We start from the raw sequence: 20,788 nt of genomic DNA, 5'->3' as shown, positions 1-20,788 counted from the left end.
TGGCCCTGGCGTTCCCCTGTACTGGGGCATATAAAGTTTGCATGTCCAATGGGCCTCTCTTTCCAGTGATGGCCGACTAGGCCATCTTTTGATACAGATATTTTCTTTTTAAACTAAGCATCATGCAGTTGATCCATCCAAGTTTCAATCCTTTTCTATTGCTTAGTTTTCCATTATAGAATTATACTGGTGTGTATTTATGATTTATTTATTCTATTATCATTTTAGCCATGAGTGAACATGGTGTTACTTTCCCTCTGTTTTGATATTTTTGAAATTCCATCAGCTTTTGTCATTTGTAAGATGTAACTTTCATACCCTGTTTCAGTACAATTATAGTGTTATTATTGTAAATTTTATTCATCCTTTTAAAAGTATAGTGGTTTTAAGTATATTTATAAATTTGTTCAACCTTCACCACAGTGAATTTCAAGAATTTAATTTTCACCTGCAGTGAGGCCCCTTTAGTAAGTCATACCCATTCCCCAACTGACCCAGTCCTAGCTAGCCGCCAATCAATTTCATGGCTACATTTTTTTCTTCTAAGTGTTCCATGCTAGTGGATTCACACAGTATCTGGCCATTGGTGAGTGATCCTGTTTGCTCAGCCGATAGCTTGGAAGCCAGGCTGTCATGTGCATCTCTGCATCACTATTCATTGCTCTCAGAACACCCGTCCTCTGGAGCTTTAGGCTTCCAGTTGAGAATGATGCTGCCTTAGTCTTGTGTACATTGCTGTATGGACTTGGAGTGTTTGCACTTCCCTGGGGAGTGAACCTAGCTGCAAAATTGTTGGCTTACCCTGGCAACCATGTTTAGCCTTTTGAGGAACTGTTGTTCATTTAAGTGGTACTTGGCGTCTATTCACTCCAGCCATGTAGGGAGGGTCTTTTGCAGAGCGGAAGGTGTGTCTCGGTGTGATCTTGATTTGCATTCCTCAGATGGCTATTGATACCAGACATCTTCTAATTTATATCTTCTATAAAGACATGCCATTTTCTTATTGTATTATTTACATTTTAGCTATTGAATGTGACTATTTTTAGATATTTTGAATGCATGTCTCTTGTATCTGGAATTTGCAAATACTCTACTGTGTTCTGTGCATTCGTCTTACTACTTTCTTGGTCATGACTTTCAGAACACAAAAATATTTTGATTAAAGCTAACGTGTCATTTCTTTTCTTGTCCTTTTTTTCTTCCCTCCCTCCTCCCCTCCCTCCTTCCTTTGACAAAGTATTCCTGCACAGTCCAGGCAGACTTTGAACTCACTGTGTATCCCAGGCTGGTCTTAAACTTGTGATTCTCTTTCCTCAGTTTCCTGAGTGCTGAAGGTGCAGATATGTCTCACCATGTCTGTCTCATTTTTATTAAACTTTTATTGATTTTGTTTTTGGTATCATATTTGAGAAATATGAACAACCCAAAGATGACTTTAGCTCTAACATTTCAGCCTTTCATCTGTTTTGAGTTCCTTTTGTGTGTGATTGGAAGTATGCAGACATAGGGTTTTATATCTCATCTTCGGTATGCCTGTTACTATTGCATGTATGTGCCCTTTATCTTTTGGTCTAATCTTGACTCATGGCATTTCTGAACTCCTTTGTTCTGCTATTGCTGGCACAGTCCTTGGGAATTTCTACAGGAGCTTTGTTACCTGCGGGTGGGAGAGCTTTGTTTCTCTTCCACTCTCCTAGCCCCGATCCTGGTACTAGCAAATGGTACTCAGTCTATTACCATAAACTGTGATACAGTAGGCTTGAGTATATTTAAGTGAGAATTATCAGCTCTATAAAGTTCACATTTCACCCAGTCTGTTGAGAGAAACTTTACCATGAACAGATCATAGTGTTTTTGCCTTATGCATATGTGGTTTTTCTTTGGCCAGGGTTGATAATTTTATATATAGCTGAATTTATCAACCTTGGCAATATTGACAGGCTTTCTTACAGAAGATCCCTTTATGGGGAAGGCTGTCTTGGGCATGAGGCCATCCATGCTGTTGGCTTTTTCTTCGTCCTTACACAACTGGGACAGCATCTAAAGCATGTCTTTAGATATTGCCAAATAGACACCTGGGGCAATTAGCCTTTGAAAACCAGTGATGTGTTTCTGGTCAAATTCAGAGATCTCAGTTTATAATTTGCTGAGAAAAGCGTAAGACCTCTAGCTGTGGTTGGAAATTGTCTACTTCTGTCTTTAAGTCAGTTTCCACAGTGGTTTTTCACATATATCCTGTTTGTATATTTTTCTCAGTATTGGTATTGTTAGTGCCAAGTGTTTTCCTATAGCTCAGATAGTTTGCTTGTTCTGAAGTGCCTTTATCTGTATAGAGAGTCTCATTACCAGTCATGCTAGCATAGCTGCTGCTGCCCTTGAACACTGGCTGATATATGGTATGTGTTTTTAAGATTCAAGCATCTGAGCCTTTGTGTTTTTCATCTATCATGTAGTTGAATTTTTGTTTTTTATTATTTATTTAAAAAATTTATTAGATATTTTCTTTGTTTACATTTCAAATGTTATCCCCTTTCCTCACTTCCGCTGTTACGAAACTCCCCTATCCCATCCTCCCCCCGCCCCCCTTCTCAACAACCTACTTACTCCTGCTTCCCTGTCTTGACATTCTCCTACATTGGGACATCAAGCCTTCACAGGACCAAGGGCCTCTCCTTCCATTCATGTCTGAAAAGGCCATCCTCTGCTACATATGCAGCTGGAGTCATGGGTCCCTCCATGTGTACTGTTTGGTTGGTGGTTTAGTCCCTGGGCGTTCTGGGGGTACTGGTTGGTTCATATTGTTGTTCCTCCTATGGGGCTGCAAGCTCCTTCAGCTCATTTGTTCCTTTCTCTAGCTTCTCCATTAGGGGCCCTGTGCCCAGTCCAATGGTTGGCTTGAGCATCGACCTCTGTATTTGTCAGGCACTGGCAGAGCTTCTCAGGAGGCAGCTGTATCAGGCTCCTGTTAGCAAGCACTTGTTGGCATCCACAATAGTTTCTGGGTTTGATAACTGTATATGGGATGGATCTCCAGGTCGGGCAGTCTCTGGATGGCCTTTCCTTTAGTCTCTGTTCCACATTTTGTCTCTGTATCTCCTCACATGGGTATTTTGTTCCCCCTTCTAAGAAGGACCACAATATCCACACTTTGGTATTCCTTCTTCTTGAGCTTCATGTGGTGGTATGTGAATTGTTTCTTGTGTATTCTGAGCTTCTGGGCTAATATCCACTGATCAGTGAGTGTATATCGTGTATGTTCTTTTGTGATTAGGTTACCTCACTCAGGATGATATTTTCTAGTTCCATCCATTTGCCTAAAAATTCATTGTTTTTAATAGCTGAGTAAATGTACCACATTTTCTGTATCTATTCCTCTGTTGAGGGACATCTGGGTTCTTTCCAGCTCCTGGCTATTATAAATAAGGCTGCTCTGAACATAGTGGAACATGTGTCTGTAGATCAAGGACCTCCAGATAAAACCAGATACACTGAAACTAATAGAAGAGAAAGTGGGGAAGATCCTCGGGCACATGGGCACAGAGAAAATTTCCTGAATAGAACACCAATAGCTTATGCTCTAAGATCAAGAATCAACAAATGGTACCTCATAAAATATCAGAGCTTCTGTAAGGCAAAGGACACTGTCAATAGGACAAAACAGCAACCAATGATTGGGAAAAGATCTTTACCAATCCTACATCCAATAGAGGGCTAATATCCATTATTTACAAATAAACTACACTCCAGAGAATCAAATAACCATATTAAGAAATGGGGTACAAGCCGGGCGTGATGGTGCACGCCTTTAATCCCAGCACTTGGGAGGTAGAGGCAGGTGAATTTCTGAGTTCGAGGCCAGCCTGGTCTACAGAGTGAGTTCCAGGACAGCCAAGGCTACACAGAGAAACCCTGTCTCGAAAAACAAAACAAAACAAAACAAAAAAAATGGGGTACAGAGCTAAACAAAGAGTCTTCAACTGAAGAATATCTAATGGCTGAGAAGCACCTAAGGAAATGTTCAGTGTCCTTAGTCATCAGGGAAATGCAAATCAAAACAACCCTGAGATTCCACTTCACACCAGTCAGAATGGCTAAGATCAAAAACTCAGGTGACAGCAGATGCTGGTGAGGATGTGGAGAAAGAGAAAAACTCCTCCATTGCTGGTGGGATTGCAAGCTGGTACAACCACTTTGGAAGTCAGTCTGGGGGTTCCTCAGAAAATTGGACATAGTACTACATGAGGACCCAGCTATACCACTCTGTGCATATACCCAGAAGATGCTCCAACATGTAGCTGAGTTTTTAAATAGCATTTCTACTTCTATTATATTATTTAGTCCATTAACATCTGATTTATTTACTGATGGATAGGGTAGATATGCTATTTTCTTATTATTTTTATTTTTTGTGTTTTTTGATTATTCATATTATTAGACTATTTTAAGACTTAGATTTCATTTTATTTATTTTTGCTTGCTTTGTCTTTAACTTTTCAGCTTCTCAGCATTAATATTTCATCACCTCATAAAATGTAGAAACTTATCTTGGCTTAGAAGCTGATTGTAGAATATTTAAGTTATAATTGTTTATCTTCTACAGTATTAACATGAGTTGAGCTATAGTGATACCAAAGTCAAAATGTATACGGACCCAGCCAGCGTACCATTGGAGGACAGAAGAGTGGTTGTCAGGAAGTTCAGTGATGGTGGGATGGGTACCCTGAGTATGTTTTTTTAATGCTCACTTTTGATTGGTGCTATTTTAAAGCTTTTTGCTTATATTTCCTCTAAGAGAGCTTTTTTCGTTAGTGTTTCAGTCTTAGTAGTTGTTCACACAAGATTCCTGGCGTTATAGATTATTGTCCATTCTAAATAGTAGTTGAAGTGGGTTTTATTTGTTTGTTTTTGCTTTAACAGCAATAAAATAGTTTTATCTTCTTTTTTAAATTGCTTTTGTTACTGGAAATTTTGGAAAGTTCTACTAAAGTCCTGTGGCAACAGGGCCTTCCCGATGGCTTTTTTCGTCATTAATGAGAGAGTAAAAGGACAGACTGCACAGGAATTTTGCAAAGGACAATTTTACCAGAATTTAAAAGAAAAACCTCAGATTAGGTAAGCTGTAAATCTCAGCAGCTGTTGGGAGAAGAGAGATGGAGAAGAAGCAGAAGACCATATAGTTTAAGTAAGTAGATATGGAAGCCAGCCACATAGCCAGCCAACTACATCCACAGAACATTAGAGAAAGTGAAAAAGCCCAACAAATCAGAGAAAACATCCTTAGGTTCTAGCCAGCATTCAAAAGAAGACTAACTGTAGGACTATGAAAGACAGCCTGGTTCCTGGTTGAGCTAAAGCTAGACTCCGGTGACCCTGAAGGGATAGGAGGTGTTTTGCCTGTTTCCTGGACACTAGGCTCCTGACACAAGGTCTCAGTCCTCCATAGATTTGTGACTATTAGTCATGTAAGGGCCCCAAGCCCCTCCACAGGTAGAGGACATGGCCACAGGTCTTGTAAGCTCAAGACAGATCTCCATTTTAATGAAGTACATAAGGTCCTGGAGGGCTTAGCAATAAGCTCTCTTTCCCAGACACTCCTGCCTGCAAAAGGTCTTTAACCTCAGGCCTGCCCTGAGAAAGGGAGGTACGGTTTTACTCAAGACAATAAATGCCTTAAAACCATGGACTGTCTCTTTTCACCAGTATCTGACGTGGGGAGCAGTGGAGCAGGCCTTCTCTTAAAGAGCTGCTGTCTCACCATCCATAAAAGACCTCTCTAAGCTCCCAGCCATGGCTGCCATCAAGACCAAGCTCAAACCCCCCACCAACAAGCCATGTACTCTCTTTCCCACGTGACCCAGCTGGAGTGCCCCTCTTTTACCCCTTAGCCCCGGGCTAGATCCAGCCCTCGGGTGCCCACTTAGTTCTCAGTTCTTCCAAGGCTCCTAGTGGTTCCTGGGTGCTCAAGAGCCTGAGAGCCAGACAGCCCCCACCTCCTTGTAGGCCCAGGGACTCCCGAGCCAGCTCCAGCAATCCCCAGGACTTCAGACTGTGTTCCCCCAACCTCAGAGAGGTGTCCTGGGCTTCCCCATAGTCGGACTCCCACCTGGTGCGGTCAAAACTCCCATGTCTTACCTTCTTGAGTGGCCAAGCCTTGTGGCAGAGTGGATACTGGACCCCACCTAACCTACAACTAATGAGAAGAAGGGCCCTGTAAGATGGGTTAACCCCACAGAATCTCCTGGCCAGTTATTTGTAGGGACTATGGTCTGGGAAGGGAATTCTTGGAAGGAAATTACATTAGCTCATTAAAAATATTGGAAATATTCCTTTGTTTCTTTAACATGTCTCAGTGTGAACCCACCTTCATAGGAATGCTTTGCCTTCCTGAGAGGTGGCCCCTTATTAATGTCATTGTCCTGCCCAACCACAAAGCTAGGTCTTCATTCAGGCTAGAGATTTCATTCTTTTGTCCTGAAGGAAATATTTTTTCCGTAATGAGGTCTTAACTGCTATTATGATATTACCATATGGTTGAAGAAGGAGGAGGAAGAAGAGGAGGAAGAGAAGGAAAAAAAAAGAAGGAAGAAGAATTTATACATATATATATGTATATATATATATATATACATATATATATATATATATATATATGTATATATATATATAACACTTATTTCATATTTTATGTGCACTAATGTTTTACCTGCTAGTATGTGTGAGGGTATTGGTTCTTGGAGTAGCAGACAGTTGTGAGTTGCCATGTGGGAGCTGGGAGTTGAACCTGGGTCCTCTGGAAGAACAGTCAATGTTCTTAAACACTGAACCGTCTCTCCACCCCTTTTTTTTTTTTTTTTTTTTTTTTTTTTTTTTTTTTTTTTTTTTTAGGTTTTTTGTTTGTTTTGTTTTGTTTTGTTTTGGCCTAGTGATACCTACTTACCTACATCTATCTATCTGTCTGTCTGTCTGTCTGTCTATCTATCTATCTATCTATCTATCTCCATCCACCCATCCATTCATCCATTCATCCATTTATCTGTGTGTCAGTTGGTATGCACAACTTTATTTGCATGTACAACTTTAAAACTGAGGAAAGTAAATATATATATTATCTCCTTATAAGTTATTTTTCTTTAAGTTTTATTTTAAAGAAATTGGTTCAGTGGTTACCTAAAATTACTCATTTGTCCCTAAAAACGTATATTTTATATATTATCAGTTTATATTTAAGGTTGTAACAAATATCAAGATCCCTAAAAGCTTATTATTAATTTGTAAATATAACTTAAGTTAAACATATTTCAACATCATTGGTTTAGTACTAAAATGAAATGTTATTGTTGTTATTATGGGAGGAAGACAGACTTTTAACTGTGGTTTTAGTTCACAGAGAAATCAACAATGTTCATTCAGGTAGACGCAGCCAGTAGGCAGCCAGAAATGTGATTCGATTTAGGGTGAAGGAGGTGGTGACATGAAATTGGAAGCTTTCCTCTACACTGCCATAGAAAACCCCAGGAAAGAGGCTGTCTGGGGTTGAAGCCTAGGAAAGAATATCTTTGAAAGAGTGGGAGAAACAGGGAAATAGGTTAGGCAGGGATAGTACTTGGGTATTTTATTTGTTGTTGTTTTATTTTGTTGAAGTACTAATATTTGTAGTCTCAGTTTTTAAACTTGGAAACATTTATTGACAGTTGAAAGCCTTTCTCTGATGATGGAATCATGTGATGGTCAGCTGTGTGATCATTTTAGTTTCTACTAGATGCAAATGTAGAAAGTAGATTTATCTGCGTTTTCTCTCTGCATAGTACATACCTATGAATGTGTCTTATGTTCTCCCGTGCCCTCTCTTCTTTCTTCTCCCTGTTCTTGTCCATTTTACTCTGACATCCTAGCCATCCATCAGTCCACCAGTCAGTCCTCCCAGAGTTAAGGGCTCTTTGCCAATTAGTTCCTCCTACCAAGGAAAAGAGGGACACTGAGGTGAGTCCTAATCACATCACTTTGAGCTTCTGAGAGAGCTTTGAAGTTGTTTCCAGGGCTGCTTTAAGAAACATGTGCCACAAAGAACAGGGTTCATCTTAGCTCAGCTGGAAGCCTGGTAACACCTAGCATTACCCGAGGGCTGCTAAGAAGGAGCCTTTCTGACTCTAGGAAATGCCTCCTAGGCCAGAAAGAAGTTGTTCTGATTGTTTTTTTTTTTTCAGAATTGCTGTGGAATTTGCTTTGGTATTTAGTTTGGATAAGTTAATGCAGTATGCTTAAAGATGGATTAACTGAAGACTGCAGTTTCATTTTAAGCATACTTTTTGATTGAGTTATTAAGCAGTAAAATACTTAAGAAACATCTAAGCAGACAGAGCAAAGATAAAAAGGATGTAATATACAAATCAAGGGGCCCTGTGAGTTTGCTCTCTAAGTTCGTGATATACTTGTATTTCTACAGCAAGGTTTTGCCACCAACCTCTAATGTGCTTGTCCTGTTCAGGGAATGGGACATTCCTGTGACCGAAAGGGGTCCTGCACTTGTCCTTTAGACTGAGAGTTTGTCTTACACCTTATATTTTAGAGGACAAGTACTTACACTCCTTTGCCATGTTATACCTCAAATGATTTTCTGAGGTAGTCAAGTAGAGTCTTAATAGAAATAGACTTACACTGTTTGGAAACTGTCATTGTTTCTGTACTATCTCCTTTTCTCTTTGTGAGATGTAAACATGCTTTATATGTGTTGTTAATAATAACATATGTATGTATTTAGAATTGATAAGTTACATTGTTCCTGCTAGGCCCACCAGTAACCTCAGGATGTGCAGTACCCAGTGTCAATCTAGGGGTTGGCTAAAGAACAGTACAGTTCAAAATGCAGCCCTGCTGTTCCTTCATTGAAGTGACAGTAGGGCTGTTGGAAGATGCCACTGTTTAGGCTCTGGGCTAGATGTACTTTTTAATCTGCTGAAGTGTTATACAGATTCTTTTTCCTATAGGTGTGTTGATGCTGTGATTACAGGGTCAGTTGATGTAACAGTGATTTAGTGTAGCTGCTAAAATGTATTGAGAGAGAGAAGAGGGAAGGAGAGGGGAAATGGGAGGGGAGAGGGGAGGGGAGGGGGAGAAGAGACATTAGCAGGGTGAGTGGGAGTTGGGACTGTTGGTATTGGTTTGGCTCTCTGTAGTCTCTGGTCAGCTGCTTAAGGGAAAGATCTCCAATTCTCATGGATTGGCAGGATTAATATACTAAAAATGGCCACCTTGCCAAAAGCAATCTACAGATTCGATGCAATCCCCATCAAAATTCCAACTCAATTCTTCATAGAGTTAGAAAGTGCAATTCTCAAATTCATTTGGAATAACAAAAAGCCCAGGATAGCGAAAACTATTCTCAACAATAAAAGAACCTCTGGGAGAATCACAATCCCCGACCTCAAGCTGTACCAGAGAGCAATTGTGATAAAAACTGCATGGTACTAGTACAGTGACAGACGGGTAGATCAATGGAACAGAATTGAAGATCCAGAAATGAACCCACATACCTATGGTCACTTGATCTTTGACAAAGGAGCTAAAACCATCCAGTGGAAAGAAAACAGCATTTTCAACAAATAGTGCTGGTTTAACTGACTGTCAACATGTAGAAGAACTCGAATTGATCAATTTTTATCCCTGTACAAAGCTCAAGTCCAAGTCGATCAAGGAACTCCACATAAAACCAGATACACTGAATCTAATAGAAGAGAAAGTGGGGAAGAGCCTCTAGCACATGGGCACAGGGGTGAAAGTTTCTGAACAGAACACCAATAGCTTATGCTCTAAGATCAAGAATCAACAAATGGGACCTCATAAAATTGCAAAGCTTCTGTAAGGCAAAGGACACTGTCAGTAGGACAAAACAGCAACCAATGATTGGGAAAAGATCTTTACCAATCCTACATCTGATAGAGGGCTAATATCTAATATATACAAAGAATTCAAGAAAGTAGACTCCAGAGAACCAAATAACCCTGTTTAAAAATGGGGTACAGAGCTAAACAGAGAATTCTCAACTGAGGAAACTCAATTGGCTGAGAAGCACCTAAAGAAATGTTCAATATCCTTAGACTTCAGGGAAATGCAAATCAAAACAACCCTGAGATTCCACCTCACAGGAATCAGAATGGCTAAGATCAAAAACTCAGGTGACTGCAGATGCTGGTGAGGATGTGGAGAAAGAGGAACACTCCTCCATTGCTGGTGGAATTGCAAACTGGTACAACCACTCTGGAAATCAGTCTAGGGATTCCTCAGAAAATTGGACATAGTACTACCTGAGGGGCCAGCTATACCACTCCTGTGCATATACTCAAAAGATGCTCTAACATATAACAAGGACACATGTTCCACTATGTTCATAGCAGCCTTATTTATAATAGCCAGAAGCTGGAAAGAACCCAGATGTCCCTCAACAGAGGAATGGATACAGAAAATGTGGTACATTTACACAATGGAGTACTACTCAGCTATTAAAAACAGTGACTTCAAGAAATTCACAAGTAAATGAATGGATCTAGAAAGTATCATCCTGAGTGAGGTAACTCAGTCACAAAAGAACGAACATGGTATGTCCTCACTGATAAGTGGATATTAGGCAAAGAGGGTGGAATGCCCGCAATACACTCATGGACTACATGAAGCTCAAGAAGAAGGAAGACCAAAGAATGTATGTTTCAGTTCTACTTAGAAGGGGGAACAAAATAATCAAGGGAAGCAGAGGGTGGGAGGGACTTGGGAGGAAGAGAAGAGGGGGAGGGGGAAAAGAGGGGAAGAATCAGGTATGGGAGGAGATGAAGATGTACAGAGGGTTAGGAAATTGTACAGAGTTCACACATCCCATCTCACTTGGCTCTTGGGTACTAGGTTTTGGTGTTTGGCAGAGGACCACTCCTGAGGGTCCTGCAGGGTTTCTTGAGCTGGATCTTTCCAGACAGATGTACAGTGGGAATTTCTTTGCAGCTGTTCATTGTGGCCCCAGGGCCACTACAGCTCCCAGTCCTGTCAGTTCAGCATTGTAGTTTCTTATGAACAAATTGCACAGTTTCTTTTGTACAAAATAACAAGGTAATCTAATGTTTTGATAACATTGCATTTGAATTGTTCTGGCCTTGACTTTTTGGCATGGTAAATCCCTTAGAATGTCTTCTTACTGAATTATGGATCCCCTAGCACAATCAGGATATAGCAAGTGTGTCAGAAGTACCAGCTATTCTACAGGGCTGCTTGAATCTAGACATTTGAGACCTGCCTAACCAATAGGGACTCCATCTCAAAAAGGAGAAAAATCTTTGTTATTTTCTAATAACAAAGCAATATTAACTTAAGATACTTAATGACAAACAAATAGAATCTTACTATGACTTCTTATATTACTAGAATGACCTAGAGAATCAATAGGATCAGCTCAGCACATTCAAAGGAAAACGCAACACAATTTGCTAACATGTTAGTATTAGTGTGGTTTTAGACTCCTGATAATTCCTTTTGATAGATTTTTTTGATAATGGTAAAGTGATTAAAAAGTCAGATCAAAGCTTAATCTTTCTTTTTTAAAAATTATTTACAGGAGAGGGCTGCTCACAATTTATATGGCCAACTTGGTAAGTAAAGGGTTTTTTGTTTTGTTTTGTTTTTCTTTTTTCTAAATTAAAAAAAAAATTCCAAAGGGTTTTCTTTCTTTCTTTCTTTCTTTCTTTCTTTCTTTCTTTCTTTCTTTCTTTCTTTCTTTCTTTCTTTCTTTCCTTTCTTTCTTTCTTTCTTTCTTTCTTTCTTTCTTTCTTTCTTTCTTTCTTTCTTTCTTTCTTTCTTTCTTTTAAATGGAAGAAGGAAAAACTTGAATTTGAGCATTTCTTGTATATTTCAATGGCTAGGCTAGTGTTGAATGGCTGGGAGAACCTGACACCACTTCATTAGTTTCTGTCAGGGACTTTCACTTATTTGAGAACAGAATCAGCTCACTGCCATCTGCCCTTTGGCATTCTTCTTTTCTAGCTTTAAATCTTTGATGGGTTACAAGTTTGTACCTGTATATCCAGCTCTCTCACCCCCTGTTTAATTCCCTACTCTGCCTGTGCTGTTGTTTTAATGGGAGAAATGAGTTAAGGATGAGTTCTCATGATAAACCTTTTACATTAAAACCTGAGTGTGATATCTTAATCATCTCAGTCTCCAAGACTGCAGGAATGAAACCAATGCCACGCAGTATCATAGTGCACACATAATCCAGATGCTGTTGCATATTCACAACTTAACCTTGTCATAGCATTTTTCTTTTTTTTTAAATTAAATTATTTTATTTATTTACATTCCAAAGGTTGCCCCCCCCCCCTGGTTTACCCTTCCAGAGTTCTTCACCCCATCCCTTCTCTCTTTTGCCTGTGAGAGGGTATTCCCAGCCCCCCTCACATCCCTCTTCCCCTGGGCATCAATCTCTACAAGATGATTAGGTATAGCCTCTCCCACTGAGGCCAGACAATGCAGTCCTTTGCTGTATAAGTTCCAGGTGTCAGACCAGCCCATATATGCTCTTTGGTTGGTAGCTTAGTTTCTGGAAGCTATGAGGGGTCTGGGTTAGTTTATATTGTTGTTCTTCCAATGGGGTTGCAATCCCCTTCACCTCCTTCAGTCTTTCCCCTAACTCTTCCATAGGAGTCTCCAACCTCAGTCCAGTGGTTGGCTGTAAGTATCTGCGTTTGTCTTAGTCAGCTGCTGTCAGAGCCTCTCAGGGGACAGCCATGCTACGCTCCTGTCTGCAAGTATAACACTGTATCAGGAATAATGCTAGATTGGTGCCTGCCCATGGGATGGATCCCAAGTTGGGCCGGTCACTTGATGGCTGTCTTAGTAAGGGTTTCTATTCCTGCACAAACATCACGACCAAGAAGCAAGTTGGGGAGGAAAGGGTTTATTTGGCTTACACTTCCATACTGCTGTTCATCACCAAGGAAGTCAGGACTGGAACTCGAGCAGGTCAGGAAGCAGGAGCTGATGCAGAGGCCATGGAGGGATGTTCTTTACTGGCTTGCCTCCCCTGGCTTGCTCAGCCTGCTCTCTTATAGAACCAAGATTACCAGCCCAGAGATGGTCCCACCCACAAGGGGCCCTTCCCCCTTGATCACTAATTGAGAAAATGCCTTACAGTTGTATCTCATGGAGGCATTTCCTCAACTGAAGCTCCTTTCTCTGATACCTGATAACTCCAGCTGTGTCAAGTTGACACAAAACTAGCCAGTATAATGGCCTTTGCTTCAGTCTCTCTCTAGATTTTGTCCCTGCATTTCTTTTAGACAGGAACAACTCGGGGTCAAAAATTTTGAAGGTAGGTGGGTGGTCCCATCCCTCCATTGAGGGCCATGTCTATCTACTGGAGGTGGTCTCTTCAAGTTCCATCTCCCAACTGTTGGGCATTTTGGCTAAGGTCATCCCCATTTAGTCCTGGGAGCCTCTCATGTCCCAGGTCTCTGGGACTTTCTAGAGGGCCTCCCAGCCCCCAACCTCCACAGCTGCATATTTCCATTCATTCTCCTGGCTCTCTGGGCTTCTCTCATGTCTTCCCCTACACCAGATCCTGCCCCCTTTTCTGTTTCCCTCCACTCACACACCCAGGTTCCTCCTCTCTGCCTTCCATGATTATTTTGTTCCCTCTTCCAAGAGGGATTGAAGCATCCTCACTTGGGCCTTCCTTCTTGCTAAAGTTCATTTGGTCTGTGAGTTATATCATAAGCATTCTGTACTTTGTGGCTGATGTGCACTTATCAGTGAGTATGTACCATGTATGTCCTTTTGGTTCTGGGTTACCTTTCTCAGGACAATATATTCTAGTTCCATCCATTTTCCTGCAGAGTTCATAATGTCCTCCTTTTTACTAGCTGAATAGTATTCCACTGTGTAAACAATCCACATTTTCTGTATCCATTTTTTCCTTTGATTTAAGTTTTATTGTATTATGATGCAAACAGATACATAATTTAAATTTATCTGAATTTGTTAACATTTAAAAACATATTTTGAGTAAATAGACTTACATCACATTCTTCTTTCCCCTTTGGACCCCAACTCCTCTCAGAGAGCCCCCTCAAAACCTGCAATACCTTTTGTTTTTTTTATCATATGCTTTAAAATTTATAAAATATTGTAACAATAAAAATGAGTATTATAAAAGTTGTTTGATATAAAACAACAATCAATTGAACAGCCTTATGTAGATGTTTGTTTACAGGAATACTGAAAAAATATGTTCAATATAATTTTTTAATAACTCCGAATATATTAACTGTATGATATTTTAAAATAATATATCACTATTAGTTTTTTAAATGACCATACATAGACAAAGTCTTTGTGTTTGTTTGTTTGTTTTGTTTTTAGTAGAGCTTAAAATCTTGGCTCTTACTGTAGTACAAACAGAAAATAAGAACAGTGTTTGGACATTGAAGTTTATTGTAATAAGGCATACTTGAATGTCCCTCACATCACCAAAAGATTTTACCTCCATAGTAGATAAGCTAAGAGTTGACAGTTCTGCTGTGCCAAGGAATGAATTGTAAGCACACATTTCCTGCTACAGTCAAAGCTATTTGCCTTGAGTGATTGTCCTCATTCTCAGCCCGCAGGGAATAGGTTGCATTTATTTAAGAAATGGTGTGTGTATTAAGATGCTCTACCCATGAAGTCATTCATCAACTGTTTCAGTGAACAATGGCTATGCTTGCAGGATGGTACAGATGTTAGGTGAGGGTAAGATTCTGGTTCATTGGCTGTGATGATTTTGAAAAACATTCATCTCAGAATCAGAGTAACATAATCCGGGCGTGGTGGCGCACGCCTTTAATCCGAGCACTTGGGAGGCAGAGGCAGGTGGATTTCTGAGTTCGAGGCCAGCCTGATCTACAAAGTGAGCTCCAGGACAGCCAAGGCTACACAGAGAAACCCTGTCTCAAAACAAAACAAAACAAAACAAAACAAAACAAAACAAAACCCAAAATAAGAGTAACCTATAAAGTCCTCTTCAAAATTGATACAATAATCATCAATATCAAGCAAAGCCTTCAGTCTCACTCTTTGTTATTCTCTTATAAGCCACCTCCCAAATTAATTGTCTATATTTCTTTTGACTGTATAAATCATTTTGAAATATGTAAGCTGTCCTGAAAACCATTGTATAGTGTAAAGACATCACATAAACAATCCTACTGATAGAAAGGCTGAGATAGGAGAAGCATGATTTCAAGACCATTATGTGGCACACAGCAAGATGCTGTCATGTACAAACAAGCAGAAAGTGTATATGGATTGTACAGTATTGGACCTGTTTCTCCCATTACCAAATTAGAAAGACCATGGGATGACAGCCAGTACATTTCTAATTCCTCATATTTTTGAATTTCATTTGATTAGAATATGTTGATAATATTAATTTTCATATTAAGAAATATTAAGAAAAAGTGATTGTTACTTCCTGTTAATTTTCTTGTTAGTGGTGGAATTATGTTTGTGTGGGTTTGTTGAAAGATTACTTTCTTGCTTCTTCTAGGGTGTAGTTTCACTCCTTGTGTTGATGTTTTCCATCTATTATTCTTTGTAGGGCTGGATTTGTGGAAAGATATTGTGTAAATTTGGTTTTGTCATGGAATATTTTGTTTTCTTTCTCTATGGTGATTGAGAGTTTTGCTGGGTATAGTAGCCTGCGCTGGCATTTGTGTTCTCTTAAGATCTGTATGACATCTGCCCAGTATCCTCTGACTTTCATAGTCTCTGGTGAGAAGTCTGGTGTAATTCTGATAGGTCTGCCTTTATATGTTACTTGACCTTTTTCCCTTACTGCTTTTAAAATTCTTTCTTTGTTTAGTGCATTTGGTGTTTTGATTATTATGTTACAGGAGGAATTTCTTTTCTGGTCGAGTCTATTTGGAGTTCTGTAGGCTTCTTGTATGTTCATGGGCATCTCTTTCTTTAGGTTAGGGAAGTTTTCTATAATTTTTGAAGATATTTACTGACCCTTTAAGTTGGGAATTTTCACTCTCTTCTATACCTATTGTGTCCTGGATTTCCTGGATGTTTTGGGTTAGGAACTTTTTTTTTTTTGCGTTTTTTTTCCTTCACTGCTGTGTCAACGTTTTCTATGGTATCTTCTGCACCCGAGATTCTCTCTTCTATCTCTTGTATTATGTGGTGATGCTTGCATCTATGACTCCTGATCTCTGACTCCTGATCTCTGACTCCTGATCTCTGACTCCTGATCTCTAGGTTTTCTATGTCCAGGGTTGTCTTCCTTTGTGATTTCTTTATTGTTTCTATTTTCATTTTTAGATCCTGGATGGTTTTCTTCCTTTCCTTTGTCTGTTTGATTGTGTCTTCCTGTAACTCTTTAAGGGATCTTTGTGTTTCCTCTTTAAAGGCTTCTAGTTGTTTACCTGTGTTCTCCTGTATTTCTTTAAGGGAGTTATTTATGTCCTTCTTAATATTTATGTCCTTCTTAATGTCCACTATCATCATCATGAGAAGTGATTTTAGATCTGAATCTTGCTTTTCAGGTGTGTTGGGGTATCCAGGACTTGCTATGGTGGGAGAATTGGGTTCTGGGGATGCCAAGTAACCTTGGTTTCTATTGCTTATGTTATTATGCTTGCCTCCTGCCATCTGGTTATGTCTAGTGTTACCTGCCCTGGCTATGTCTGACTGGAGCAGGTCCTTCTTGTGATCCTGGTTGTGTCAGAACTCCTCTGAGTCAAGCTGTCTCTGTGATCCTGTGATTCTGGTATCCTGTGATCCTGAGATCCTGGGCATGTCTGAGCTCCTGGGAGGCAAGATGCCTTTGGGACCTTGAGATCTTGGTGTGACCAAGCTCCTGGGATCCTGTGATTCTCTGAGGGTATGTTGGAGCGCCAGGGAGTATAGCTGCTTCTGAGTATTGTGGGGCTAGCTGTGGAGTTTGCACCTAAGGCCTGCTCAGGGCGCTGGCTCAGACAGACCAGAAGGAACCCATGCGACTGGTCTGGTGGAGTTCCTGGGAGCCTGGGTCCTGCTGGTCCCAGTTACTCCTGGTGTTGGGGACAGATGTTGTGTCCTCCTCACCTCTGCTCCTCTGATCCTGGGTGCATTGGAGCTCCAAGGAGTGTAGCTGCCTCTGGGAGTTGTGGGGCTGTCTGCGGAGTTGTCACCCAAGGTCTGCTCACGGAACCAGCTAAGACTGATTGGCTCTGAATCCATTCTTTAGTTGAGAAATATCTGGGTTGTTTCTAGCTTATTACAAATAAGGCTGTTATGAGCATATGTCTTTGTGCATAGCTGGTTCTTCAGGTAGAACTATTTCAAGATTTCTGAGGAATCACCAGATTGATTTGCAGAGTGGTTGTACCAGTTTGCAATCCTATCAGAAGAGTGTTCCTTTTTTTCCACATCCTTGCCAGCTGGTGCTGTCACTTGAGTTTTTTATTTTAGCCATTCTGATTGGAGTAAGTTAGATTCTTAGGGTGGTTTTGATCTGTATTTCTCTGATGACTAAGGATGTTGAACAGTTCTTTAAGTGCTTCTGGGCCATTGGAGATTCCTTTGTTGACAGTTCTTTGTTTAGTTCTGTACCCCATTTTTAAATTGTATTATTTGGCTTTTTGGAGTCTTAACTTCTTGAGTTCTTTGTATATTTTGGATATTAGCCTTCTATCAGATGTAGGATTGGTAAAGATCTTTTCCTAATCTTTTGTCTTATTTACAGTGTCCTTTGCCTTAGAGAAGATTTTAAGTTTCATGAGGTCCTGTATTAGTCAGGGTTCTCTAGAGTCACAGAACTTATGGATAGTCTCTATATAGTAAAGGAATTTATTGATGACTTACAGTCTGCAGTCCAACTCCCAACAATGGTCAGTAGCAGCTGTGAATGGAAATCCAAGGATCTAGTAGTTGCTCTGTCCCACAGGGCAAGTAGGCAAAGAAGAGAGAGAGAGAGAGAGAGAGAGAGACTTCCTTCTTCCAATGTCCTTATATAGTCTCCAGCAGAAGGTATAGCACAGATTAAAGGTCTGTACAACCACATCTTTAATCCCAAATGACCTTGAACTTGGAGATCTCCCAGTCTTAATCTTCTGGAATCTATAGCCACTATGCTTCAAGCTCTCTATACTAAGATCCAGGTCAGAAACTTCTATCTCCCAGCCTCCAGATTAGGGTCACTGGTGAGCCTTCCAATTCTGGATTGTAGTCCATTCCAGATATATTCAAGTTGACAACGAGGAATAGCCACTACAGGTCCCATTTTTCAATTGTTGATCTTAGGTGAGCCATTGTTGGTCTGCTTAGAAAATTTCCCCTATACCAATGTGTTCAAGGCTATTTCCTACACAGAAAGACCTGCAGGGTCCATGTGATGTAGGAGATGTCATGTATTAATAAAGCCCAGGCTCTGCAATTGGCTAAATCATAAAAACATCTACTGTAGGAACTTCAGGGTTCTAATCTCTTTTAATTGGAATGAAAAAGAAGTTTCAGGATACTAGGAGAGCACAGACCAATTTAAAGGATTAATTTTTGTCTTTACTCTTTAGAACAAAATATTATTCTGGTCTCTAAGCTCTGTCCATACAGGGACTTTTCCTGTTTTATGTCTTACTATAACCATGTAGTAGAGTCTGACATGAATAGAATTTGATAAATGCATGCTGAGATAACAATAATCTTGTTGGATATAGAATTCTAGACTGCCAATGTCCTAAAGATGGTAATCCCATTTTTTTTTTTTTCTATGCAGACACCTTTTGGAATCTGTTATCAGTCTGGGTTTACTTTATTTTTTTTTTTTTAGGAAATCCTTATCTTTCCTTAGTTTTAAGCATTCCTGTTGAAGAACTCCCCTGGAAAGGATGTATGTAGTTTTGTTTTGAAATCAGAACTTAGTTTGCTTTTTTAGTTGTACCCTGCTTTTCCTTGGTCTCTGTATTTAAACCTTATTTTTTTCTCTGTTTTCTTATTTATTCTTTAGTGCTTTTTCACATTTTCTATCTCTGCTGAATCCTGGTTGTATTTCATATCTTTGCCACAGTTTAATCACTCCTTCTAACTGTGTATGCACACTGGGGTCTGGAATCTAGGGTGTTGTGTCTAATGTGCTGCTTAGTTCATTTCGCATTCTTTTGAATGACTTTTTTTTTTTTAATTTAAAAAGATGATACAAATCAGACATAATAAAACCTGGAAAATCACGTCTAGTAAAACAATCACCTAGCATACATATATTTCTTATTGCTCTCTTTAACTCCGGCAGCAGCCGACAGTGAGGGCCACGCTGCCTTGAAGGTTACTGTGTGTTCCAAGCGGGTCATGACTTCTTAATTCTTCTGTTCTAGGTATCCAAATGCTGTGGTTCTTAGCACACATCAACCCTAGCTATATTTCTTTTTCCATTGCTCATTGTTTATACATTTTCAGTTCCTCATAAGATGATTTTATGTGATTTTTTTTTTGACTAGAACAGATAACATAATGCAGTCTTTACTTTTGAGTTATTGGTCAAATATATTTTTAAAATTATAGGCAGTTTCAATAGTTAAAATTGTAACTGATATACAGGTTTACTCTGTTTCAGACAGTATTAGTTTTAAAAGACAGCAGTTCTAAAAATATAACTGGTTATTCAATTTCCATCAGAAATTAAGACTTCATAACATTTTGATGTTGATGCACTTGTAATAATTGTGATTGCGTTCACATCATTTTCTTGACGAGAGATCTTGTATCTAAGGTGGGTCTAGATCAACACCCGGGTCTCTCTGTATCACTTCCAACGTCTGATATTGGGAAGAACCTTTGTCTTCTGGCTCAGTGCCTGCCATACATTTCTTTCCGTTACCTCTGCCCTTTATTGGACTTGGCATTTTTTTTTTAAAGATTGGTTTTTATTTACATGTTTATGCCACATGTGTGATAGTGTCCACAGAGGCCAGAAAGACAGCATCAACCCCCGTAGAGCTGGAATTCTAGGAGGTCATGGGTCACTATGAGTTGACGTGGGTACCAGAGCTGGACTCAGCTCAGGCTGAAGAATATGGTTTTGTTTCTTTGTTTTGGTGTTTTTCTTTCTTTCAATTCTTATTTCTTTTCCAGAGAGGGTTTCTCAGAGTAATTTTGGCTCTGTAGACCAGGCTGGCCTTGAACTTCGGCATCTGACTGCCTCTGCCTCCTAAGTTTTGGAATTAAAGTCAGGAGCCACCACATCTGGGATAGGAACTTCCTTAATCACTGAGGGATCTCTCACCCAGAATTGGAGTTCTTACAATTCAGAACTAGCATTGTAAATGAAACTCTCTGTAATAGAAGTTCACTAAGGTGCTTTGTACCTCTAATCCCTGTGCTTGGGACACTGTAACAAGAAGATAACCATGCAGTCCAGGCCAGCCTGATGTATAGAGAGACCCTATCTGAGCAACAAGAAAAAGGGGTGCATCTATGTGGACGTTTCTGTTTATATGTAAGAGATGGATGACCTGAGATGAAGGGACATATTTAGTTGCTTTTCCACTGGCTTCAGAGCCAGCACATCATCATCTGTTTCTGGGTACCTACCTTATGCCTACCAGAGGGCTTGTTTTATGGATACGTTTGAGTAGTATCAAAGTAAACTACAGCCTGGGAACTCCTAATTCAGAACCATGTTTCTTTCTCAGAAAGCTATCCAACCCCTACCTCATACTCAGTGTCCATGAACACCAACCACACACACACACACACACACACACGCGCACACACACACACACACACACACACACACACA

The 20,788-nt window shown here is 39.9% G+C and overlaps 1 protein-coding gene across 4 annotated transcripts in view; it reads left to right on the top strand.

The window, feature by feature from the left end:
- Tmem135 (transmembrane protein 135) overlaps window positions 1-20,788 on the top strand; it is a 248,571-nt gene that overhangs the window by 101,872 nt on the left and 125,911 nt on the right. For all 4 annotated transcript variants that reach the window (XM_029479324.1, XM_021167719.2, XM_029479325.1 and 1 more), the window contains one exon: window positions 11,594-11,627. In XM_029479324.1, coding sequence (XP_029335184.1) covers window positions 11,616-11,627 — 12 coding nt within the window. In that variant the 5' untranslated portion in view covers window positions 11,594-11,615. The remainder of the gene's footprint in view (window positions 1-11,593; window positions 11,628-20,788) is intronic.

Source organism: Mus caroli, chromosome 7, assembly GCF_900094665.2.
Source record: "Mus caroli chromosome 7, CAROLI_EIJ_v1.1, whole genome shotgun sequence".
NCBI lineage: Eukaryota > Metazoa > Chordata > Mammalia > Rodentia > Muridae > Mus > Mus caroli.
The sequence above is the reverse complement of the archived record's forward strand: the minus strand, read 5'-3'. Positions and strand labels throughout refer to the sequence as shown.